Source organism: Sesamum indicum, linkage group LG5 (assembly GCF_000512975.1).
Source record: "Sesamum indicum cultivar Zhongzhi No. 13 linkage group LG5, S_indicum_v1.0, whole genome shotgun sequence".
In the NCBI taxonomy this organism is placed as follows: domain Eukaryota; kingdom Viridiplantae; phylum Streptophyta; class Magnoliopsida; order Lamiales; family Pedaliaceae; genus Sesamum; species Sesamum indicum.
Genome location: NC_026149.1, coordinates 12,431,820 through 12,456,017, shown reverse-complemented (window position 1 = coordinate 12,456,017; position 24,198 = coordinate 12,431,820). Strand labels below are relative to the sequence as shown.

Sequence of the window (24,198 nt, the reverse complement as noted above, 5' to 3'; positions counted from 1 at the left end):
AACAAATCACCATGGAAAGCTTTAATAATCCAGACAAGTAGTTTCCATAATATTATCTACTTAGAATAAAAAAAAATTCTTACTGCATACTAGCAAATTAAGGTCTTACTGCCTGACAGGTGTCGCCTGACAAATAAGCCTTGCTAGAAAGCAAACACATTATGTCTTTAAAAGCCTAAATCTAAACGAGCATGATTAGGGCATCCGACCAACCATAAAGATCAAAGACAACCTATCTACTAGAATGGACTGGTAGCCCTCACTCACTCAACATCTATTACCAATGGCACCTCTGCCTGATCAGACTCTTAGATTGGAGCCATCCTTTGTCCCCGCACCTCCCTCGAAGAAGCCTCCCCCTCATTGCTTCAGAGTTTTCATCCTCTAAGTCAATGGACTTGTATATGAAGTAGCATTGTGTAGCAGTCGCCTTAAGCTCCATCTCTGGATGCCTCTATAGGAGGATGAGTATAAGCCTATCCCCCTCTTGTTCACCTATTAGGGGTCATCACCAACGGGAGTCTCTCCAACAAAATGCACAGACTCGTCGGTCGACGCCCCTAAAACTAGTAAAACGCTCAAGATTTAAAACATAAAAATCCAAGAAAGAAAGAATAAAATAAAATACAGGAATAATAAAGGAGGAAAGGAAACTATAAAAGTTCCAACCTTTCTTTTTTGATCGTTGGGGGGAAATGAAGAAAAAAAGAGAATGCGCAACATTAAGGAAGAAGAGGGTAAGGATGTGATAACACACACCTATGTCCAGGCAACCGCTTCCCATTGGCAGTTATGCGCAAGCGGTTACCAACGGGGTTGGTTACCATAATCATTGTCCACTCCGCATGGAGGCCCGCACCCACACACCATTACGGCATTACAGACCGTTATTAATTCAGTGGCCAAACATTTTTTTTTTTTTTTCAGAACAACACACTTATCCAAGAAAGATGTATGTGCCCTGAATGAGCATGGGGTTGGTGCAGGATAGGGATTACCTCTTCTAGGAGAAAGACTGCCAAGCCCAAGAAGACGACATGCCTACTACTCTAATGATGTGTAGGCCACCGCCACTTCATCAGAGTGGAGGAGGGGAGAACTGAATGATGCCCCAAAAATGCACCCAGCCCAGGAAAAAATTGAGCTTAGGTAAAATCCAATAAGGGGCTCAATAATACGGACAACGCATGGAGGAGTGGCCCCTAGCTCAAAACCTCGCGAAAGGCCTTTGGGGGAAGCGAACTATAGTAGAGGCCCGAAAGTACACCCATAAGCCCATAAAAGAGGGTGACCTAACACCTTGGCACCAACATGCTCACATGCACAATTGGCAAGAGGTCATTCGGCCACTTGGAGGCAGGACAACCACAGTCATGACGAGGGCTAAGAATCAAGGTAGATCCCATCCCCTCACTCTAACTACCACCTAGGAAGTTGGGAGCATATCTTGCAAGGAATTCCACTGATCAAGAGCCCCCAACAGACGCAATCTACAATATTTCTTCGAAATTTATGGAGGCTTATCCATGCCAACTACCTGCCCGGGAGGGGGCTACATTTCATCAACCAGTAAGAGACTGAGGTTACAAAAGCAAGTCTTTTCTCCTCAATAATGTAAGATCGAGTGATTTGCAGAACTTTGTTATGCTCCACGAGATGTCGGGGTAATTATCTCTTTTCCTTATGCGATAAAATTGATGGGTTTAGCTGTTAACCAAAATATATTATCAGTGTCAAAACAATAGTTTGGAATTAAGATAGTCTAAATCTTTCTGGGGAGAAGTTTTAGAGGGAGCATCCCTAAAGGATTTATGTATAAGCAGAAGATGAATTATCCAAAAAAAAAAAAAAAAGAGAGAATACACAGAAGATGAAGTGATAATTTAGTCATTTCGGATGAGGTAAGTGTAATTAACCAGATGATGGTAGCTCCAGGCACTACATACTTACCATAACAGAACAAAAGATTTCCTATTGAATCAGAAGGAACGTCAAACCTTAGAGCGATTTGAACCAGTAACAAGCAAACTGTAGCTTTTCACATGGAAATCAGTTACAGAACACACTGCACAATCACAGTAGCAGACTACAAATCTTATTGTCTCCAATCATGCTATGATTGCAGCCAGTCCTTTTTGAGAGAGAGGAGATGAACAATAGCATAATGATGAAGGTACCACTAGACTTTATGATTAGATCATCTTCAAGATCACTGTACTCCTCAAGAGATCACTGTACTAAAAAATGAACCCGTCTTGATTCTGGCACCTAAGTCAAAGCAAAGAAAAAGGAGTAACTAAAACCATGAATATATAGATTCATCATGAGAATTGATAAGTCATATTTGTACATGAAGATAACACAAACATGTGTAAGCGCATAAATTACATGGATATATGATGCAAAACTGAAAGTAGATTTTAGCCTAGTGAATCATTTCCTTCTGAAAGAACTGAACTTTTGTTCACCCAAATAAACAAAAGGCTTACCAGCAGAGAACCTAATCAGACAACCCAGCATCATTTAAGATGTCATTCAGAATCACACCAGTTCCATCCATTTTGCAGTTTGTAAGCCCTCTGACCTCAGGGTGCAATATCAGGCTAACAGTATCCTCCCAGCTTTTCTATTTTCTATAAATAAAATACAGACTAATGTAGCAGTCTCCCAATAAGAAACAAAGGCAGCCATCTCACTAGGAGCCTCCATTTACACCATTTTCCAAGGAAACATGCCTCTCTACCAAAACCAGCAATTATATATATAACTGACTCGTCTCTACTTGAAGCAAAATCAGCAATTAATTATATATATATATATATATATTATATGTTCTCAGACATCAATCCAAATAGCTTTATCAAAGGCAGCAGTGCCAAGCTTTCCAGATGTCTACCTCTTTACGCAACCCATAACTACCATTCTTTCTTTGACGTCGAATGTGACAGCTCACTAACTACAAAAATAACATACACAATCTGCCTCTCTCTAGAAAAAGCAGACCGAGCTTTGTGATTGCAAATTCTCAATAACCTTATGCAGTGTCAAATGCAAAGTCTTTGCTGTGTGTTAATACTTATATCAAGCTGATTGGCATAAAAACAAGTGGGGAAATTAAAAATCACAGTTACAGAGGTAACCATGAAATATTTTTCCAAATAGAATTTTAAATGTATCAAGTGCAATATCCACCATACCAACATTAATCACTCCCAGCAATGTAAAAATGAAAAATGATGTGACTAGTATATCAATGCAAACGGGTGGAGCTCAAGAAAAATTTTAAGGGATTGAGTTCAAGCTTTGAAAGAAAGGAATTGAGCACAAACTCATTCATGAAAAAAGCATAAATCAAAATCTACTTTTGGAAAATAAAATTATGGAGAAACTTGTCATTTCTTAAAAATATGTATTAAACATATAAGGCTTACAAAAACATACTTTTATTTTGAATTTAACTACAAGAAGAGATTCTTAATTTGGTACGGCACTAACAAGATATTTCAAAGTAGAGTTGCATTGAATGTGAAATTAGATGCTAAGCAAACCCAAGAAAGATCATGATCTTATAACCACGTTAGCTAATGTGTTCCAGAACCTAAAGTAGTATAAAAGAACAGAGAACCCCATAATAGAGTTTGGATCACTGCAATGTGCAATTAATGATGCTAGTCCAACATGAAAAAGCGGTTGAACAAAAAAAACCTGGTAATGATAGATAAAAATTCCTCAAAACACATGCTACAGGCTAAAGCCCATGATGTCTAAAAGAAAAAAGTTGTAACTGGTGAATTCAAGTTTGGGAATGAAATCATACTGTCTACAGCTCCACTACTTGGTGGCCTTGAGCGCTAGTCCTCATATAGTTTGCAACTGAGAGAAGGAAATCCGAATGGTTGAACCACTAAGTGATGTAGCATGCTTGCACACAAGGGCTTCTGTAGCCTGCTCCTCATTTTCAAAGAGGACAAGAGCCTGCTTTTTTCCATTCATCTCAAAGAGTTTCGTACTAACAATTGTTCCATGCTCTTCGAGGTGGGTTATTATTTCTTCTTCAGTCACATCCTGGGGGAGAGTGGAGATGTGGATCATTTTGGTCGGTGAACAGCAATACCGGTAATTTTTGGCAGCGTTCCGATTGAAACGATTGAGATTCGAGTTGGAGTACTCATGTGTATCAGCTCCAGTTGTAATGTTTGGATGCTTTGAAAAGTTCACCTCCAAGCGCTTACCAAACAACATAGCACCCTATATAAAAATGAGATGCAAGATTACTAGCATAATCAACAAAAGCAACATAGAAAATTGAAGGTTGTGAAACAAACCAACAAATAGATAAGTCGGGGAAATTCCAATTTTTCGCATTTTTACATATATGTTTCACAGGTCGGATATAGAAAGGCCAAACTCATTCAGCTGGATAACATAATGAATCAGGAATCAGTCAAGCAGCGCAAGTAAATAAACAAAAAATTCACTGAACCTTCAAAAAGTGAACAGCCAATTCAGCCTGAAAACCATCTCCCATTTGAACCAATGCATGATCTGGTTTATTTCGGAGAAGTTTGATTCTAATAATGTTCCCATATATTGAGAACAAATTGAAAAGCTTATCCTCGTCTATTCTCTGCAAAAGACCGTAAGACGATGATAGAGTCAGTACAATTTTGCTGAATTCTATAATTTCAAGCACTAAAGGCAATGAGAAACAGACAATACATCAGCTTGTGTGAATATGCACCTGTGTGCGTGTGATCATGTGAGGGAGGAGGTGAGCAGAGAAGAATAACAGGTAGAAACTTACATCAGGATTCAGATTAGATACAAGAACTGTGCACCTATCATTTGTTCCACTTATACCGGGTGGTAGACCTCCTCCAAAGGCAGCCGCGATGGCAGCAGCATTGCCCATCTACAATTTAAGACAACAAAGAAAAATCCACCACAAATGCTATAACCAACATTATTTTACATGTATACATCGGAAGCAGCACCCAATGAGTGTACCAGAATGGCATACCATAATTTAAAGTAAAATAAGACAAAATACACTGTATTGGCAAAAGAAAACACTCATTTAACCACCGTATATAAAGGAAGCAGCCTGACCAAACACTAGAGTTATCACACGATCATTGTCTTCCAGGTCAGCAAAGATGGATGATGATAAAAAGGTGACATTATAGCTAATAAATACAAGCTAAACTGAGTATTTATACCTACAAAGTATTATGATAGCAAGTGCATGATAAATTTTTAGAAGAAAAAAGTTGAAACGGTTGCGTCACCATCACAGCATATTCATTGCATTTGAAGTGAAGATAAAAGTTGTGGGAGGGTGTTAAGACCAGTACACCAGTTGAAGCCTAGACAAGCAGCAAGGTTCTCACCTGTGGAAATCCAACTGAGAGAGCAAGAGAGAGAGAGGGAGAGAAAGATGTTAGAAAGTGGGATTGAGGTACAAATGAAATTGACAACAAACAATCATACAATAGCTAATTAAGCACCTGCATGGGCATACATGCCTGTATCTCCATACCCAGGCTGCCATAAAAGGAATCAAATTTGATCTAATCAGGCAAAAAGTTTCAAGGACAGAAAGCTAAATGATGTCAATTGTCATATCAAGAAGATTGGATTTACTTGAGAGGACTTGCCCTTTTGTTCTGAAGGCAAGGAAGGGTTTGTGAAATCCCTATGACAATAAGAGAACAAAAAGAGAATCTTAATGGCAATACTCACCGACAAGAGAAAAATAACATGGCATCTGACTGACAAACTTACCTTGAGCGTTCATTATTATAGTTCACTTGCAATTCGTCAAGGCTGGATAAAGAGCACTTTGGTAACTATACAACATAACAGCAAGGAGAATGCAGGAGAATATAGTAACATGTACATGCACCAAAACTCTTAAAATCAACTCACTTTGAGAACTGAATATCCAGCTGACAGCAACCATCATATATATTTCGTCCCTAGAAAAGAGTTGCAAGTAATAGACTTTGTTTCAGTGCCAATTAAGTAAGCCTATCTAATAGTTTAACATTCAATATACCTGAAGGGAGTTCCTCGCAGAAATAGCACTTTGGTGTAATTGATACTGAATTAGAGCTTGAAAACCTACACAATTTGCAGATTAGAGTATTGTCAAGAATTACAGCACAACTAGAGAAAGTAGCAGTTAATGATGCAGTTAACAGATTAAGGGGTCAAAGATAGTGATCTTAAGAGATAGTTATCTCATACACGTCAAAGAAACAGCATAGACAGTAATTCACCGAATCATATTTAGATCTCTCAAGAAAGAGAGGAAATTTCAAATCATACAAAGATATTTCTCGCACAGGATGACACAAAATTTAGACATTCTCCCTACGGCCTTAACCAATATCGAAATTAAGAGAAAAGAGAAAATTTGAAGATGCTGACCAGCCGACTTCTGAAACGTGACGATCTTCTCTACAAATCCATGAGGAGAAAAAACTTGATGCAGCACTTCCACAGTAATAGGATATAGCATGTGATGTATCGTAACTAAGAGGATTCTGTTAGGCTGGATATCCAGAGAGAGCGGAACAGCAGACCAGCATAGAGACAGAATACAGAGAAGACCCCAACAGCAAACCAGCACAGACACAGCAGAGAGAGAAGAGAAGGGAATGAATAGAAAAGAATACAGAAAGACAAAAGGATATGGACATATAGAGCTAGAATAACCAGCATAGAGCGATCACTCAACATGCAAACACACAAAATAAATATATACAAAGCAAGAAATCAAGAGCCTGAGCAGTGACATAATTGGTTGGTTTGCAGCCATACTGCTTTGGCTGATCTATATGACATCATGCACCATCCATTACAACGCAAATATGCAGAAACCTCAACCCCCCCCCCCCAAAAAAAAAAAAAAAAGCAAGAAATCAAGAGCCTGAGCAGTGACATAATTGGTTGGTTTGCAGCCATACTGCTTTGGCTGATCTATATGACATCATGCACCATCCATTACAACGCAAATATGCAAAACCCCCCCCCCCCCCCCCCCAAAAAAAAAAAAAAACAAAAAAACCACGTAAATAACTTAAAATAAGATGGAAAACACCATGTAAGGATCTCCAATCACGAAAAAGAGATACTTGCATCACGAAAAGTATACCATAAATTCATTGCAACACCATACTTTTAATTCTTATTTTCAATCTATAGAAAGAGAAAACATATACACTGTTAGTTATTTTTTTTTAAAGTAGAAACTCCATTGGAACAAACGTGTTAAGAAGTTGGAAATTTCCAATATAAGAATGTAACGACATAATATTCACAAGTTGCAAATCCATCCACAAGTGTCTCAAGTTTATGTTATTGATAGGTGTTAATGACACAGTTCCTTATATAAAACGAAGATAATGAAACCAACTAACAGGTTTTAGTAATGCTAGTCATGCACTTTGGCTGATTATATGCAATGATATAGGGCCATTACATTCCATCACTGATAATTTATTCTACTTGACATTAGATGGCAATAAGAATATTCATAATATTACAAGTACCATTGCTTAAATGGAGCTTTATTATATATAGTTATATACTTCAGGTCTTACATGTGACTAAAGGAAGACAAGTCTATCGCCTTCTAGGCGAACTAGAGTACCAAAAATATATTTTGGTTATTCACAGCTTGCCCAAGATACATTGGTCAAATGTAGACATTTGATACCTTTTCCTCCAATATGGACATCATTCAAAGATGATTAACCCACCCAACATTACGAATCTAAATCATTTCATCTTTCTCAAGTGAGTCATAAAGTTTCGACATTTGACCATATACTTGAGTAAGTGATAACCCAATTTGTGAAATATAGTGGCCTCAAGATGATAGGGAATACTCTGATCAATCTTTTTTTATTACTGCTGCTACTGCTACTATTATTGTTGCTTCTATCATTATTATTATCATCATCATCACCATCATCTTGTTACATTTGGAAAGCGAATAACGGCTACTCATGCTCAAACTCCTGCAAGCCATTTGTAACTTGGTACAACTGACCAAAACATGAGTCTCAATGAAGTATGGGAAAATTGTCGCAGTCATGCATAATATTCACCTCATCTCCTCTCGCTTGAGCATTTTGATCCATAATGGTTAGTTCTTGATGTGATGAAAATTGAACATAAACATTCCTTCCCCTAGAAGTCAGTAAGAAAATACATTAACAGACTCGACAATGCTAGATACATGAGAGGAGAACTGTCATAATGAAGTTGGAAAGCTGAAAGCCAAAAGGTAATATTTTCTATCAAGTCAAGATACCTTATGCTTGGCTGAACGTTAGTGTAGAATTGCAATGCACTTACTGCTGAAGCGATATCTTGCATTTGGAGGAGGGCCTGAAATTTTAATATGAACAGCTATCAGAAACAAATTTACTTTTGGCTGCCCACATTGCATAGCTGCTCGAACATATTTTCAAGAAGGAAACCTGATTTTTGGCTCGAAGCATCACAAGTTTGGTGATAACTCCAAATGGCTGGAACAGCTGGAGCAAGTCATTCTGGAGAAGAATAACATAATATAAAAAATAGAATGTATAAGTAATTTATTGTTTTATTGAAAGAGCAATAGATGTGTTTATATGTTTGCATCAACAAGAAACAAAAATAAAATATGTGTACTTGCTTAGTATTTTAAAGTGATGAAATATAAATGCTATCTAGTCGTATACTCAATGAGTTTTCTTGTAAAAATTAGAAAGAGGACGGTTAATTTTCTTTAATTAGCCACACCAATTAAATCTTGAGGATAGGAAAAAAAAATAAAGAGTCAAAGATTTTGTAAATCCACATATAATCAGTAATTCATATTAAACAAAGCTGAATCATTGGCACAACATATGCAAGCTGGCGAATTACATGCAATAATAGTATGGCATGAGTAATTTTTAGTTATCAAGAGACACCAGCCTACTATGATCCCTCAAAAACAGTTGACAGAATAAAGGCACAAATCAGATAACATTATGATAAGGCTGCGTATTATTTGAGAGATTGCTCAGCAAAATCAAGAACTAGATCAAGAAATAAACTTAGGTGCATTTAGCTCAAGACGCATCGGTTAAGATTTTTAGGTCTTGTACCAATCTGGGTTCTATAGGGATCCTCTTCTCTTGTGCCTACTTAATCAAAGACAATTTCTTCAAATCCAAGTCATCCCTCCTATTTCTCAATCACAAAATGTGCACTAACTTCAGTAAAAAACTCTGTGTTGGTTGTTTCAGTTTTGGGATTGAATGCCAATTAAGAATATAAAGACATGACATTCTTCCAAACATGTATGACCAACAAAATGCAAAATCTGAAAGTGCAACATTATGTGTCAATTAGGCAAGGTAGAAGGAAATTACCTCAGAAATTTCATGACCAACATTACGAACGTGAATGACTTTTGAGGGCTCTGCCATAGTGAACAATCCTGAAACTAAAGAATGTAACTATGGGGAATTATGATATGGCTACTCCTAGAGAATCAACATCCAAGGATAGCAAAAAAGAGTATGGGCAGGTCGAACATAAAAAGGAAAAAAACACTAGAAATAAATGATATGCTTTGGAGGTTCACCCAGAAAGGAAGAAAGAAACAAATAACAGAAACTGCAGAGCAAATCCACTTCATATGCATTGGATGGTCTATCACTGGAGTGACTGTAGTATATATGACCTGACAATTACAAATGAATCCAAAGCCCATGAAGTTGCCCTAGTTCTGAATTCAGAACAAATGAGAACATGAAGATATCAGCTCATGTTTGAGCCAATAAAGCACATAACATGGATCCTAGCCTTGAGCCAAAGTCAAGTTTTTATAACTTCTAATTATTTGGCCTAAAGAGCACATGAACATACCCCTTTTGAAAAACTCAGCCAGACACTTGAAAGGTTATCGCCTTAATTACCTTCTTCCGCAAGCTTATTACCCTTTCAGAAGTGGTGCCTCACTGTTCAACCAAGCTTTTATACAAACTGAAGGAACAGAACCAGTGTTGAGGAAGCCTGCAAGAACAGCAACATGTATAGCACATGCTTGAAAAATTAAAAAATTCCACACTAGCCCGATCCTTAGCCGCCCCACCCTCCCTTCCACCCCAAAAGAAAAGGAACTCTGATCGATATGCTATCAAATTAGCAGCATAAACATGTATTATGAAATTATACACCAAAAGCTTTTAGAGAAGCCCTAAACGGGATGAACATCAGAATAAGACAAGTACAATCACCTTATAATGGACAAAGAGAGGAGCAGACTAGGCACGGATGGAGAGTAAGTACTTGAGGGGAGTGGAGAGTAGAACGAAGCAGAAAGGAGAAAATCAAGGAGTGGGAGGGTGGGATGTACTTAGGGTGTAGGGTTAGGGTTTTCTCGGCAGGCAATTCATTTTGCTATTGACAGTTATGCCCTCGGGAACCAATCGCAATGGGTTAAGGTCGCCAAGTAGTAACTGGAACTAAAGGGGTGTTTCAGGTAATTAAACAGAGACTATGGGGCTGGAATTTTTCACGGAATATAGGAGTATATAAAGACAGAGCAATATGAGCAAGGGCTTCTAACGCACTACTTGATCTTATCTGAGCAGGTGGCGGTGGACAGCGGGAAAAAGGGGGACGATTTTCCATAGATTGTGAAGATTAGGATGCCGCCCTCCGTCATTGGCTGCAGGAGGCTCTGATATCTTCACATTCGTTAATGGTTTCCCCGGAGCCGTCTTTCTCTGCTTCTACTGCGATGAAGACTGCCTGCCGCCGGAGCTAGCCCCCTTCTATGGCGGTGATGATGGATAAGCGGGCTTTTCTTTCGAAATTAGTATCTTTTATTATTTCTTTCTTCCCCCTTTAACTTTCTTTAGTGCGATTGTTGCTATTTACTTGTCAACACACTCTTAAAGTCACAGGCATCATGTTTCAGAGCCCAGAAGTTTAGATTAGAAGTGCTTTCGTCGATCTTTCCTGCGTCTGCCATGTTTTTGCTAAAACCTCTGTGAAGCCTACAGGCTTAATTTGTTCCCAATACCATTGATGTAATCGCCTTTCTTCGATATCTAAATTAGATTCTTAATAATCTGCATTCTTAATTCGAGATTATCTATTATACGTCCCCTGGTCTTAATATCACAGTTTTTGGTTAATATCAGCCTACGGATCACCCAGTAACTGCATTAAGTTGGAGTTATCAGGTCCCTTACATCCTATATTCACTACTTAAATTTTCATCGATGGTCTAACTTTATCATCTGCTCTTTGTGCTAATCTACTATCGAGACTTTTGAATGACTGCACATTTGACATGTGAAAGTGAAACTTATCTTTTTGTGCAAATTGATTTTATGCATTCTTTCTTTATAGATGCAAAAGCAGAAAGGGAAGGTGACATATTAACTTGCCTTTTGCTTGAGCATATACGTTTCATTTATAGATGCAAAAAATCAACCTTTACTGTATTATAAGTACAACCCTAATATTTTTGCCTGGGTACATTGCAATCTAGTTCGGAAAATAGCCAAATAGCCCCCTTATGAAAAATAAACTAGCAGTTTATCCTCATGTGTTTTTCAAAATTTAGCAATATACACTCTATGTTTTAAAAAATAACACAGGGTCTAAATTATTATTTATTTTTTATAAGGGATAATTTGTTCATTATGAATATGGCAGTGGGATAAATTGTTATTCACCCCATTTTTGCTTGTGTAATGTAAATAGACTATGTCACTTTAGGACGTTCATAGTAAATATGTACTTCTTGAATGCCTTGCAATTTAACTGCTCATAATGATATTGTTGTTTCCAACTTCTTGAATACCTTGCAATTTAACTGCTCATTATGATTTTGTTATTTCCAAGGCTGGATATTACTCAGACAGTTCTCTTGAGCCGGAAAGTCCTGGCCCGCCCTTGTCTCAGCTCTTTTTTTGTTATCATATTTTACTTTTTTTTTGGTTTCTTTCTTTCTTTCCGTTTTTGGTTTGTTTTTTCTATTAAATGAGAACACAGATAAAGACTATGGTGCTGCGGCATACCCAGGACGTCTTGGATTTTGCAGTACTAGTTGTACAGACAAAATGATTCGGTTTAGCTCGAGAAATGTACGTTTTCCAGTTGAACAATTCATACGCACTTATGAGAACAAGAAATCAATGGAAGTGACATCATGAGGCCATATCTGGAATCAAACATGACGTATTGGGTTTCTTGTTTAGCTCGACCTACCATAATTTTGAAGGTCTTAAACATTGCTGAGTTGTATATATGGAAAGATGTCATATATGTCAATTGAAATTCTTTGGAACATGAACTTGAGTTGAAAGTTGTAAGTTCTGTGTCATACTCGACTTTCAACTTTTTAACAGACTTGTGTTCTTTTTCTGCGGGTTTATTTTCTCCATGCTGTTGTGCTTCATTTCTTCTGAAAGTTACTGGGAACACTGGCCTTGAATGAAATCAAATACAAAATTTAAAAATGAATTATTACAGGAAACAATCCTTATTATTACATGTCTTTTGAGCTATACGTAGGTCAAAAATATTAACTTTAGAAAGATCCTGTAATGTTGGGAAGCAGAATTGTCAATTTGCTGCTTTGAGAAATGGCCTGATAAAACAAAAAGTAGAAAAGGATTTTACACGGATGTCGCTTAGTTATCAAGTCTACAAGTTTGCGTGTTTCCTCTGTTTTCCCATGATCCCCCATCTCACGTGTAACTATATACTGAACATGGCAAAAGTTTCACCTTGCAACTGCATATAACTTAACAATGTCGCATGTTGTACTGTTAAATCCTACATAAGGAATCTTCATTCACATGGTTGCATGGTACCAGCAACATGTTCACTAATTATAGGGAATACACTTTGGGACAATAAATTGCAGCCTAGGTACTAATTATAGTTGGCAGTCAATGCATGGCGAGTTGTTAAAGAGAGAAAGGCCCATTTGGGGAGGGGGAGGGGGTGCACAATGTTGAATGCACTATGAGCCTAAGAGCACCAAACAGATTCTGAGTAAAGACGTTCAAGTTGAACATGCAAGGTGCTTTAAGTTGCCGAGGATAATACAAAAGAGACCAGTGAACTGCGCAGAAGGTAAATTTATATGATTAAATCATCTTCAAGGTAACTGTACTCAAAAGTGAACTCAGTCTTAATCCTCTGACACCTGGGTGAAAGCAAAGAACAAAAGTCAACAAAAACGGAAGCAAATTTAGATCACAAATTGGACTTGATAAAAAGCACACTCAAATAAAAATGTGAAACACAAAATTCACACAAGATCTAGGCAAATTATATTAATCTCCTTTTTCCTGTAGTTTTAAAGTGGTGAAGCTCTACAAAATGGAAACTGAGCACGGAACATGCTCACAGCACCGATCACTAATTAAAGCTCCTATTATCAGGGATGACATTATGCGATGAGAAAAGGAACAAAGGGATCCCTTTACTCTTGGAACATGCCATGTGCGATTAATTTTGCAGCACACAAAGAAAGCAAATCTTTCAGAAAAGGCATTGCCTAAACTCAAGCACTTGGAGCTTGCAAGCCTTTGACGTGCAATATCAGGTGAACGTGTACTCATCTTTCTATGCATAAAACTGAGACTAATACTGGACTCACCCCATCAGCTTCCTTTTCACCGAAGCTGGTCCTCAAGTCGAAGCAGTCACTTCTTCTCAAGGTCCCAGTCTCACTAATAACTAACAACGTTCCTTAGCGACAAATCTCAGCAGCCATCAAAAGAAAAAAATTGTGTCTGTCTCCAGGATTGAGTTTCAAGTGGATTTCAGCTTATTGGCACCCCTTATGCAGCCCCAGAGGCAAAACCTCGGCCACAATCATGTTAATGCCACTACCAAGTAGATTGGTACAAACCCAAGTGATTGTTACACTTAATATTATGTTTTGTTACAGTTACTCAGCTTCTTCACAAATAAAATTTAAAAATGAAGCAGCTGAAGCAAAAAGAAAAAATATAGAAAACAATGGGTTACAGCCTTACAGGAAATAATCAGATATCAGAAAGTCCCGACCAAATAGTGTATGTAATTGCATCATCATGATATAGAATGGGTAGATAGTAACAAAATAAACAATGAATGTGTTCTTTGATGGAAAGTGCAATCACAAAGATGGAACACAGGCAAATGGAACTTAAGAAATGGAAAACATACCAGCCATGCTGTTCATCGTTGGCAATATGGAAATCGAAGTACACATATGTCCCCTGTTCAAAATCATCTGTGGCAACTTTTGGTTCCTCATGCCGTTGGAACCATGTGTTGTATTTTCTGTGGTATCTCCAGGACTGCTTTTTTAATTCCTTAGCAGCCAAATATTGCTGGTAAGTATTCTGCAGATCAGCGTTAGCGTCAGAACAAGTTAAAGAACACTGAAATACATGCAGGATACATAAATAAAGGAATGGAATAAATAACCTGTTGATAGTAGAATGAAAAGAATAGGGTATCCGTGCCGTATGTATCTGCACCGAGCCGTTCCCAGAAGGCGGGATTATTGACAATAGGGGCTTGTACTTGAGGATAACTCAGAGGTGTAACAGCTGGGTGTCTCTGTGCATAGCCAAAGCAAACATTGGAATAGCGAAGAAAATGAAGAACGAGATCTACAATAAGTTAGCTGCATACTGGAGAATAGGTCTTTGCACGCTCAGAGTCTTTGGGTTGAGGAAGTCTATAATAAGCAGCCTCGAGCATCTGCAAATTGTATAACTGATCATGCATTCCTCCCGAATTTGCAGTTGAGGCACTGATGTTATCTCCAATAGCACCAAGGTCAGATACACTTCTTCGACCAATAACCCCAAGACTTCCAGAAGATGAAGCTGATTGCAAAGGTTGTCCTGGAGATAGGTCAGTTTCCCTCATCACTTGGGAAGGTTCAGCAAGTGCGCCGGCAGCAGCTGCAGCCTGCTAGCAAACAATTGCATAGCAGCAAAATTGATTTCGTGATAATTAACTAGAAAAATTGACAACATGACTTGACTCAACCCAATGAGTTCAATAATGAAACCAAGACTCGGAGTACTTTGAAAATTCAAAACAATTATACATGTATCTCCATATTAAAGCAATGTTATCGTTAGACATTGGAGGGCCCACCCAGGGAACACAATAGCTGATATCTTAGTGTATACTATATAAGATTCAGTAATCAAGCCAAATGTAATGTTAACCAAATTCCCTAGAAGTTTTAAATTAGAGAGGACCTTACACATACCGCGGAATCTAAGGTGTAAGAAGAAGCTTTCAATTCATCCTCTTGCATGAGGGTTTTTCCAATAACGGAGTTGGAAGCGGAATCCACTGATGATTCTTCTGTGAGGGACTGTTGCTGCTGCAACTCCTCAACTTTTGTAAATCCAGTTTCTGCAGATGTAAAAACATTGTGCCATCAGGATGTCGAGATCAAACAATTGCATTCAGTCAATTTTGGAGGGTTCACTTAAAATTGTTGCAGAATTGTAATTATAACGATAATACACAGGACCTACAACCTTTCTTCCCATCATTAAACAACACTTGAAAATGGATTGAAGTTTAAAATTGCGTCCTGCAGGTTCCTGCATCCTTATTTTAAAACTCAATGTACCCTATGGATCTAGAGATATATATAGTTAAATCAGCAATTTAGTATACTGAAAGACTTCATTAAAAGTTTTCTAGACATGATACAGATGATTCAGATAAGCATAAACTTAAATCAAGTTAATTTTTCGGGCCCTCTTGATAAGCTAAATTCGACCTAGCCAGGTTCGGTCAGTTTTTGGATGCATTATCACACGACTTAATCGTAAGGGAAACTATGAAGACTAAATGAGATCAAACTTTCAGAATGCAATACTTTTAAGCACAAGTACAAACTATTTTGATAATTAATGATGGAACTTAATGATGCAAATGTAAATCGTCAAGGAATTCCTTAACTTCTACAATCAATCAGATGTGACAGTGAGCACTACCTATTATTACCTTCTCTCAAGGTCAGCAGTCTCCTCTGATCCAGAGAAAATATCGAAATAGAGAAGCATCTTAGTAATTCATTAAAATCTCTGCTTTCTCAGTTTTCATTCTATATAAGAACGAAGACATTTTTTATTTCTACCATAGTTTGGACCGGAGAAGCTGTGCTTAAAGCATATAGCGCCCAGTGACTTCTCAACAAGTGTTATCATGTCTCAGACATGTCAAATGAAAACTAATATATATTACTATTCCAAGCTCCAGTACAGGGGCCAGAAACATTGTCAGTCAAGGATGCTTCAAACACAAATTCACGAGCAACATTACCTGCATCTTTAGATGTTGAAGATATGATTGTCTGCTGATTAGATGGTTGGTGGATTGCACTTGGCTGCTGCTGCAGTGAAGCAGATGTTGTAACACTGTTAAGACCTGAAGCTTGGACCCCAATCCCCAACCCAAGTTGAGGTGAGATAGATGGGCTTTGAGCATTGAACTGAGTGGGTTTTTAACAAGTGAAAGCAAGTTTCAATAAATTAAACAAGTCCAAAGGGATAAAACTGTTCAAAGAAATTCCACCATAGCAAAAAGAAGAGAAAATATTCCAATCCGCAGTAGGAAGATTGTATTGATTGGACCCTATCTTCTTAACTCTTTCAGAACCTTGGAGGAGTCAATACAATAGAAAGATAAATGGATTTAAGGAGAAAGAAGAGCTGTGAAACTCAAACACATACAAACTAGACACGAGTGTGCTTTCCTGGAAACTTCCTAAATTTGACCACAATCCTATGCAACAGCAGATAGATCAATCTATTAGTAAAACTTCTACAAGTAGTTTTCTGTAACTAAAACAGATTATAGTTCTTTTAAGGTGCAAGATTCATCTAAACTTCCAGAGCTCAATTCAACAGTCATCATCCAAAAATATTTTTTTAGTGATGATCGAGCAGTAAACTGCTTCTTTATTTGCTTTTTTCTCCTCATCTTTTAGCATGAGGACAGAGCCAGGGAGGATGAGGAATGTAACATATGTGCATATGCAAAATAAAGAAAGCCTGCTTGGAGTTTTCCTTGAGAATACCACAGTTTAAAAAAGGAAAAGTTATTCATCAAAAGACCTTTAATTTAATTCAAAGTCCATAAGAAAACACTTGTAGACGTTATCCAACAAGTAAAGATTTACGACACAGATTCACAGTCACATGTATTAAAAGACCTGAAAGAAATGCCAACAAAAAAGTGAAGGAAACCACACCTGCTGTAAGAGCACACTCTGTTGCTGTGTAGAGTACTGTTTTCCTCCAGCAAGAGGAGGCATACCAAGAAGATTACTTTGACCTTGCTGCTGTACCTGCTGAAATCGCTGAAGAAACTTTTCCCTTTGATCAGGAGCAATCTCAGTTCTCCCACGAAACTGCCCCTAAGAATACAGGAAATTAACTTGTTTTCATGATGATTAATGGTTTTACAATCAAGATTGTGTATACTGAAGCGTGGCGAGACAATGTGTGTAACTGTAACATGAGTTGGAATCACAAGGTAAAAAAAAAAAAAAACAAAAGATTTTCGGGCAACAGCATGTTAGAAAAAATTGACTTCCGGTTCAAACAGCAGAAACAAACCTTGTCAAATCCATTAAATTATGTCCTCTTACAGATGCCAAACATGATCTCATTGCTCGTCTATATGACTAACAATACCAAACATCATCATAAACCAAAAGAACAGTTTATTCTTAAGTTCACAATCTTGCTTCAATCTAGCTTCTTATATTGTGCCTATTACCAGTTGATTCCCTAACAATTAACATCTTGATCTCAAAAGCATGGTGATTTAGATCCCATCAGTGTAACTTCAGTTCATTGTGTCTTATACTTGTCAAAAAAATAGCTTTAGCACAAGATAAAAGAATCAATGTCAAACTTTTAAGCAGATATGAAAGAAAAAAGTTCAACCAGATCCTCCACACATTGTAGAAAACTCAAAGCAAAAATGATATTTTTTTTTCAGTTTTGATTTTAAACTTGAGGTCATCGTAAGTGCCTAAGATGCTAATAGGAGGTGAACTGAGAATCACTAACAATATGGAAACAGAATAATGGAACATACTGCTTCATTCTGGTTTTGGAAGGAACTTCCGGGCCTCCATTGCATACCAGGAACCACAGGAGAAGTGAAAACCCTGCTGCTCATAATTGCAGCATCATTAACATTTCCAGTATCAGCTGATCCAAGTGTATCAGCAGCCTTGGCGGCTTGTGGCAATATTATTCTATTACTTAGAGGGGATACAAGAGACTGTACCACACCACTACTCCCTGATCGATCATCAGAACCTAAAATATTTCTTTTCCCCATTTCAGAAGCCAAAGGAATGTTACCAAGGGCCCCATTGCTGGAAATTGTGTTGCCAGAACTAGGAAGGATATTAGAAGTTGGTTGACTAGGCAAGCCACCTCTACCAACAGCCCTTAATCCAGTTTCAGCAAGAGCTGGTGATGATTTTCGACCAGGGAAGTTCGCAATCTCCTCTTCTTTTGTAGAAGTTGAAATGGTTACCGGAGAAGCAGTGGCAGCACCTGATTGTTCAAAAGTGCAAATAGGAACTCAAACCAGAAAATAGGAAAGGAACTCAGATACCAGCAAAGTTATAGTTAACCAACTTGTGATGCCAGGAGATGCCTGGCCTGCTGCTGGTGTTTGTGGTGCAGAAATACTGAGGGTGCTACTTTTAGGAGGTGGGGTTCTTGCAACTGCATCATCCTGGAAAGCTGTTTCATCTATTTGGTCGTGCGCAGAGGCAACCTGTGGGATGGAAGCTGCCGTTGTTGCCTGAAAAGGGTATCATCAAGTTATACCATAGAAGATAAATATAAGTGAAAGGAAAAATACAAGCAGATAGGGAATTCAATATATAGTTGTGGGATGCATCAAGTTTTCGGAGACCTCTCTAGCTTTGTCTTCCTTCAGCGAGTGTACTAATTTTACCCTCCCATTTGATAAGTTACCCAAATAAACAGCATTCCATTTGATTCAAGTGAAGCTATTTCCCAAGTTTCATTAAAAACCAAGTTTATCCCAAGAATTACTGCCAGTACAATCTCTTGTCAACTCAGCACAAATAATACTTAAAGGAAGGTCTTCGTTTTACTTGGAATATCATAAACTATTGAACAAATTACTGTTGCAAAGTAATGTAAAGACCCTTATTATGTCAATCTGTTGACAAGGAAGTATCTCCTAAGAATCTATGTAACAGCATGCATTTCCATAATAATTAAAGAAAAATCATTCTTTGTCAGGGGCATTGTTTCGAATATCCAGTGAAATTATTATTCCAATAGCACAAACCTTGTAATGCCATCAACATTGATTGACAAAGCATCTTCTATAACTTCTTTAGTATTAGCCGATACCGTAAACTTGGATAAATTTAACATAAAGCGAAAGAAAACAGTTTAATTTACACTCTACTGCTCAATAGGATGTCCAAGGACAAGACGATTAAAACATTCTTACATTTTCTTAGCATAACTAGCAATGAGAAAAAATCAGTGGAAAAGTAATAATACTGGATGTTATAGGTACAGTTTCAAGTGATGTGAGCAAATACTCCTAAGACAAAAATAAATTAATAGGAAGCCAGAGCATTGATGTTGACATTTTGTTGGGAAAAGTTGGAACTCACAACTAAATTTTCTTTGTTATCTCCTTAAGGGTTCCATACAAGTTAGTAGTACTGTAAAGCTCGGCTTAGTGTTCCATAGACATTAGTTTGTCAAGTTAGGGGTTAACAAAAAAAGATAGCTTCTTTTCCAGGGCAATAGAAAGTCAAGGGACATGGAGCGTAAGATGCAGTATCAGAAACAAACGTACTGGAGCCTGAGTGGGGGCTGCAGCCAAAGAAGTTTTCATACTTAAAACTGCACTGGAGGCACTGACACCCTGCTAATAATAAAAAGTTGTGTTAGGATTTCAGCTCCAACGTTTACTTTTCCTCTCAAAAGAAAACTAATAGAAATCTCTACTCATGACAGTACTTATAATCAACCTAAATCAAATGTGAGGAGGGGGCCCGCGGCACATATTCTAACCTAACTTTTTCTCTGTAATGCATCGGATTGCATCCACTTTCTCATTACTAATGAAACTCTGCTGAAGTCAGTGGGGCAGAGTGAATGCCCACAGGCATGGAAGATAACTTTGAAGAACATATTTTTAAACTATGCCATACACAAACATGGTAGATAAATTGGAATGACATGTCTATGACACAAATTGTAATAAAGAAGAAATGAGAGAGAGCAAAGGAGAGCTAATAAAAAAGCTGAATAGACTTAGAACTTTGGAACACAAGTAACTGTGGGAGAAGTCATTCACCTTTACAAGACCAGGAGGACCAATAGTAACTAAATCTTCAAGAGATTCCACCTTGTCTAGAGGTAAAGAACTGTAAAGCTCATCAACATCACTAAATTCGTCAAAGTCCTCCTACAAGTTATATGCCAAAAAGGAAAACATAGTTCAAGTTTAACTACCAATAAGTCAACAACCTTCACACTCAGCAATAACTGCAACCAAATAAAAAATATAAGGATTAAGACTTTCATATTTTGTCATTTCAGAAATCAGAAACCCTTGTTAAGGTACCAAATCATGTGAATAAACTTGGTCATTCCTCCATAGATGTATAACAATAGAATAAGCTCCATTTGGACATGACAATAACGGAGTAATTAAAAAGACCTGATTTCTTTCCACATAGTCATCCAAGAAATCCTTGACATCATTGACTTGCTCTGGACTCAATTCATCGTTGTCCAGCAGCCTTAGAATTAATTCTAACTTCATAATATGAGCCTTATGCCGAGCAATCGATGTCTCCAGATGCGTCTATAAAAGAAAGATTTTTCAAATACAAAAACAACACAGTTAAACAGAATTAAGATATTTAACTTTCTTCTCATCATACCAGTCTGGGAGGCCTCGTCTTCCCTTTTTTAACAGAAAGTCCCTCTATTTCAGCTTCAAAGCTATCAATTTGATTTTCCAGTTCGCTGACCTACTCGATGAGACATAATATCTTCAAATATATTCATGGCGTGTTTGAAAAGTATCATGAAAAGATGACATTATATGCAAATCAATGACCAAGAGTCATGCCACTCTGAATTCCTCTCTCGGATACCCATATCTAATGTCCACTAGCTAAAATAGCAATGTAGTATTCAAAATACCCTTAAGGCAACGATTTGACTGTTATTAACCACTTCAATGGGTAAAACTGTAGAGATAATAAACTTTCAGTAAAGTCATCCAAAATTACATGAAACTTCATAAGGGTAGACCTTTCGTTTGACACAGAGAAGTTGTATAAACAGTTAAACGAATGATGATAACTCTGCAAAAGAATAACAACTTGAGATCCCCAGCTGAAACAAATTAAATACTAAGCATGACTTTTCAAACTATGAAATCATGAGAACTACAGAATAGTCAATAATGATGAGGAAAACAGAGATGCAAAAAATCAAACAGATATGTATGAGATCATTTTACATGCTAAACAACTCCTTGAACTATGCAACTCAGCTGACAGAAATACAAGAACTCCAGTAACATACCACATTATTCAGCCAATCTCGTGTCTCTGATTTAGCTTTTTCCTTTGGATCCTAAAACATGAAAAAAATAATAATAGTACCGCATGTTGGAAGAAGTAAAATATGCCTAATGCTAAACAAACAACACCAGGCTAAAACTTCCATATTAACTGCAAGAGACAGCCATGCAATCAGAAAGCTGCCTGATATCCATGAACGATATAGTGAAACAACTTTTCCGCTTCAGTTATAACATGTAAGAATGGAGTACATTCTGTTGCACAAGGAAAACAGCTCCATTTGGTGCAAAAGTAAATTCACATGACCGGGAATTATTAATAGAATTCCACCCATCGACAAACTATATTTCTGAAATGAGAGACTATATTCCTGATTAATGTTAATCATAGTGAAACTTAATCCAGAAGACAAACAACAGTTTGAACAGCCACAAACAAAAACAAGAGCAACGAAATACCCACTGTTTTAGGTTGCTGGCCAAGGCCTTCTTTTGAGAATGCTTTCGTCTTAGTTTCTTTTTCACAAATCTTAAATCGCTCCATTTCACGCTCAATTTGCTTTCGAGCATCCATCAGAGCCTGCTCATAAGAGGCACTAACCTATGTCAACAAGTATCAAAAGAAAATCCACTGTCAACATCAGAAAATAGGCATCAAACAAGTGAAATATGACTTTCTCAGCTACTGCAAAGAAGATATTATATAATGGAGTTCATCACAAAATGACAAGGTCTGAATTAGGAGCAAGTAAAGTAGGAATAAAAGCACCAACCACCAAAAATCCAGTGAGATTAAGACATTGAAGAGAATTCATTTCAGCGCAAAAGCATCACTCACTAATCACAGTATATCAAAATAAACAAATATAACAAATACCATTCATTGTCTTCCTCATGCTTTGCAATGGTTGTTGGCCTAATTACCTGAATTTATCAATGCATTTATTTCCTAGCTCCAATAAAGCTACATGAGAGCATTGGTCCAGATTTTAAGAAATGCCAGTGCAAGCAAACCATTTCTCCTTCTTTGCATATTCTGGGTTCATAAAAGTTGATTAGCCGTTTTGAAAATACATTTTTCCTTTTTGCAAATTTTGAAGTCATCAATTTGGAGAAGAGGTAGCCTTGAATCAAAACCAAAACCTTCACAATATTGCATAAACACCAAAAGTATCAATCACTAAATACTAAACTAGATTCCGTACATTTCCACCTTGTATTTTTCAGTTCATATTAAACAAATAAAAAAGAACAGATTTCCTCCTTATTTTAAACCACTTGAATGCTTCATGTGTCTGATTTAGATGAGTATTTTTGCTGTTGCTTCTAGAACATCTTCATTTCTTGAGAGGAGTTGCCAATCTTTTCGTTAATATATCTATTAGTGACCAACAGTAGCTCCGACGGGTATTTGAAAAGAACAGTAAAATTAGTTCTCAAACGAAACCAAAAGCACCTGGTAGGCACATAATTGCATAGTAAACTGTACCTTCTTATCCTTTATCTCGCTGGACTGTATCCATGTCTTGATCTGGTCTCTATATCTCTGCAACTTCTTTATCTCCTTCTTCAAGTCAGCCTCGAATTTTTCCTTCTGATTTGCATTGTCCGTGTCATAAACCTAAACAATAAAAAAGAGCAATCCGATCAGAATTTACAGCAAGATGAAGATATTCCGAAAATGCAAGATCCAAAGGACAAGAGAAAGACCTTGTTCCAAATGCTATCGAATACATCGACGCCCTCTTGAACTTTCTTCAGAACTCGATCGATCTCGCCCTGTAACTTCCTACTTGCTCCCATTGTCAATTTCTCCAAGTGATCAAGAACGAGTCAAGAAACGGTCATTCAAAACCTTAGGGTTTTCAGGAAGTCGATAGAGAAAAAAAGAGAACGAACTTTTCTCTTGCGGGTCTGTCAGCCGCTATTAGTAATCTGCTTTGTGAGAGTAAGGAACCAGTGTGACGGGGAACAGATAATTCTGCGGGTGGGCTACTCTGAACGGGCCTCGAACTCAGACCTGGTAACTGTATGTGGAGTTGGGCTACGGCAATATATGAATGCTTAAAAACCCAAACTCAATGTCAATGTTTGGGTGAATTTTATTGGAAAAAATTCAGAGACCCTATGTAATAATAGAAATGTTTAAAAAATCTAATATGAAAATTAAAATATTAAATACCCTCATAATATAAAATAAAGTTCAAAAAACTCCCTCCGTACAAAAATTGGGATACATACGCTTTAACTGCGATTTTTCTATAAAATTACCTATTTTTTTCACATTTTTGCCATTCTCTCACAATTAATATATAATATTTTATATATGTATTTAGTAATTAAATATTATTTTATATAATAATTATATAGCCATGACCGAAGGTCATGGGGGATCGAAGAAAATAATAAAAATTTAAATCCGGCCATGAGGCGGTAGGAAGAACCGACCATGTAGGCGGAATGCACAACAGTAAAAAGATAAATCCGACCATGTAGACGGAGTGTACAAAAATAAAAAGGTAAATCCGACCATGTAGG

At 37.3% G+C, this 24,198-nt stretch overlaps 2 protein-coding genes across 11 annotated transcripts; both read right to left on the bottom strand.

Annotated features, from left to right (window-relative positions):
• On the bottom strand, positions 1,872-10,532 carry LOC105162453 (polypyrimidine tract-binding protein homolog 3). 5 transcript variants are annotated; one of them, XM_020693824.1, is made up of 17 exons: positions 10,284-10,532; positions 9,913-10,059; positions 9,414-9,487; positions 8,493-8,564; positions 8,324-8,400; positions 8,118-8,199; positions 6,433-6,556; positions 6,059-6,123; positions 5,929-5,978; positions 5,785-5,826; positions 5,644-5,695; positions 5,508-5,544; positions 5,391-5,404; positions 4,805-4,912; positions 4,484-4,627; positions 3,818-4,248; positions 1,872-2,268 (listed from the first exon to the last, which is right to left on the bottom strand). In XM_020693824.1, exons 3-16 carry the CDS (start codon positions 9,468-9,470, stop codon positions 3,859-3,861), a joined length of 1,314 nt encoding a protein of 437 aa, XP_020549483.1. In that variant the 5' UTR covers positions 9,471-9,487; positions 9,913-10,059; positions 10,284-10,532; the 3' UTR covers positions 1,872-2,268; positions 3,818-3,858. The 5 variants fall into 5 exon arrangements, with proteins under 5 accessions (XP_020549483.1, XP_011078773.1, XP_011078774.1 ...); XM_011080471.2 differs by having other exon boundaries at positions 9,414-9,500; positions 9,963-10,059; XM_011080472.2 differs by having other exon boundaries at positions 9,414-9,481; positions 10,284-10,531.
• On the bottom strand, positions 12,777-23,627 carry LOC105162452 (general negative regulator of transcription subunit 3). 6 transcript variants are annotated; one of them, XM_011080468.2, is made up of 17 exons: positions 23,371-23,627; positions 23,150-23,281; positions 22,124-22,261; positions 21,663-21,713; positions 21,011-21,100; positions 20,785-20,931; positions 20,419-20,529; positions 19,915-19,983; positions 18,702-18,870; positions 18,148-18,617; positions 17,294-17,458; positions 16,363-16,432; positions 15,293-15,441; positions 14,701-14,982; positions 14,491-14,625; positions 14,227-14,405; positions 12,777-13,216 (listed from the first exon to the last, which is right to left on the bottom strand). In XM_011080468.2, exons 1-17 carry the CDS (start codon positions 23,461-23,463, stop codon positions 13,150-13,152), a joined length of 2,517 nt encoding a protein of 838 aa, XP_011078770.1. In that variant the 5' UTR covers positions 23,464-23,627; the 3' UTR covers positions 12,777-13,149. The 6 variants fall into 6 exon arrangements, with proteins under 6 accessions (XP_011078770.1, XP_020549482.1, XP_011078766.1 ...); XM_020693823.1 differs by having other exon boundaries at positions 16,363-16,429; XM_011080464.2 differs by having other exon boundaries at positions 16,363-16,531; positions 17,294-17,452.

Excerpts from the sequence above, each read along its gene's own strand:
- LOC105162453 (XM_020693824.1), bottom strand. The coding sequence starts at position 9,470 with ATGGCAGAGCCCTCAAAAGTCATTCACGTTCGTAATGTTGGTCATGAA. Across the intron at positions 6,557-8,117 it reads CTCAAGCGAGAGGAGATGAG|CCTAACAGAATCCTCTTAGT; the intron begins GTGAATATTATG and ends CTGGATATCCAG. Across the intron at positions 5,545-5,643 it reads AAAAGGGCAAGTCCTCTCAA|CCTGGGTATGGAGATACAGG; the intron begins GTAAATCCAATC and ends CTTTTATGGCAG.
- LOC105162452 (XM_011080463.2), bottom strand. The coding sequence starts at position 23,463 with ATGGGAGCAAGTAGGAAGTTACAGGGCGAGATCGATCGAGTTCTGAAG. Across the intron at positions 22,262-23,149 it reads GCGAGATAAAGGATAAGAAG|GTTAGTGCCTCTTATGAGCA; the intron begins GTACAGTTTACT and ends TTGTTGACATAG. Across the intron at positions 14,626-14,700 it reads GTGCAAAGACCTATTCTCCA|AGACACCCAGCTGTTACACC; the intron begins GTATGCAGCTAA and ends GGCTATGCACAG.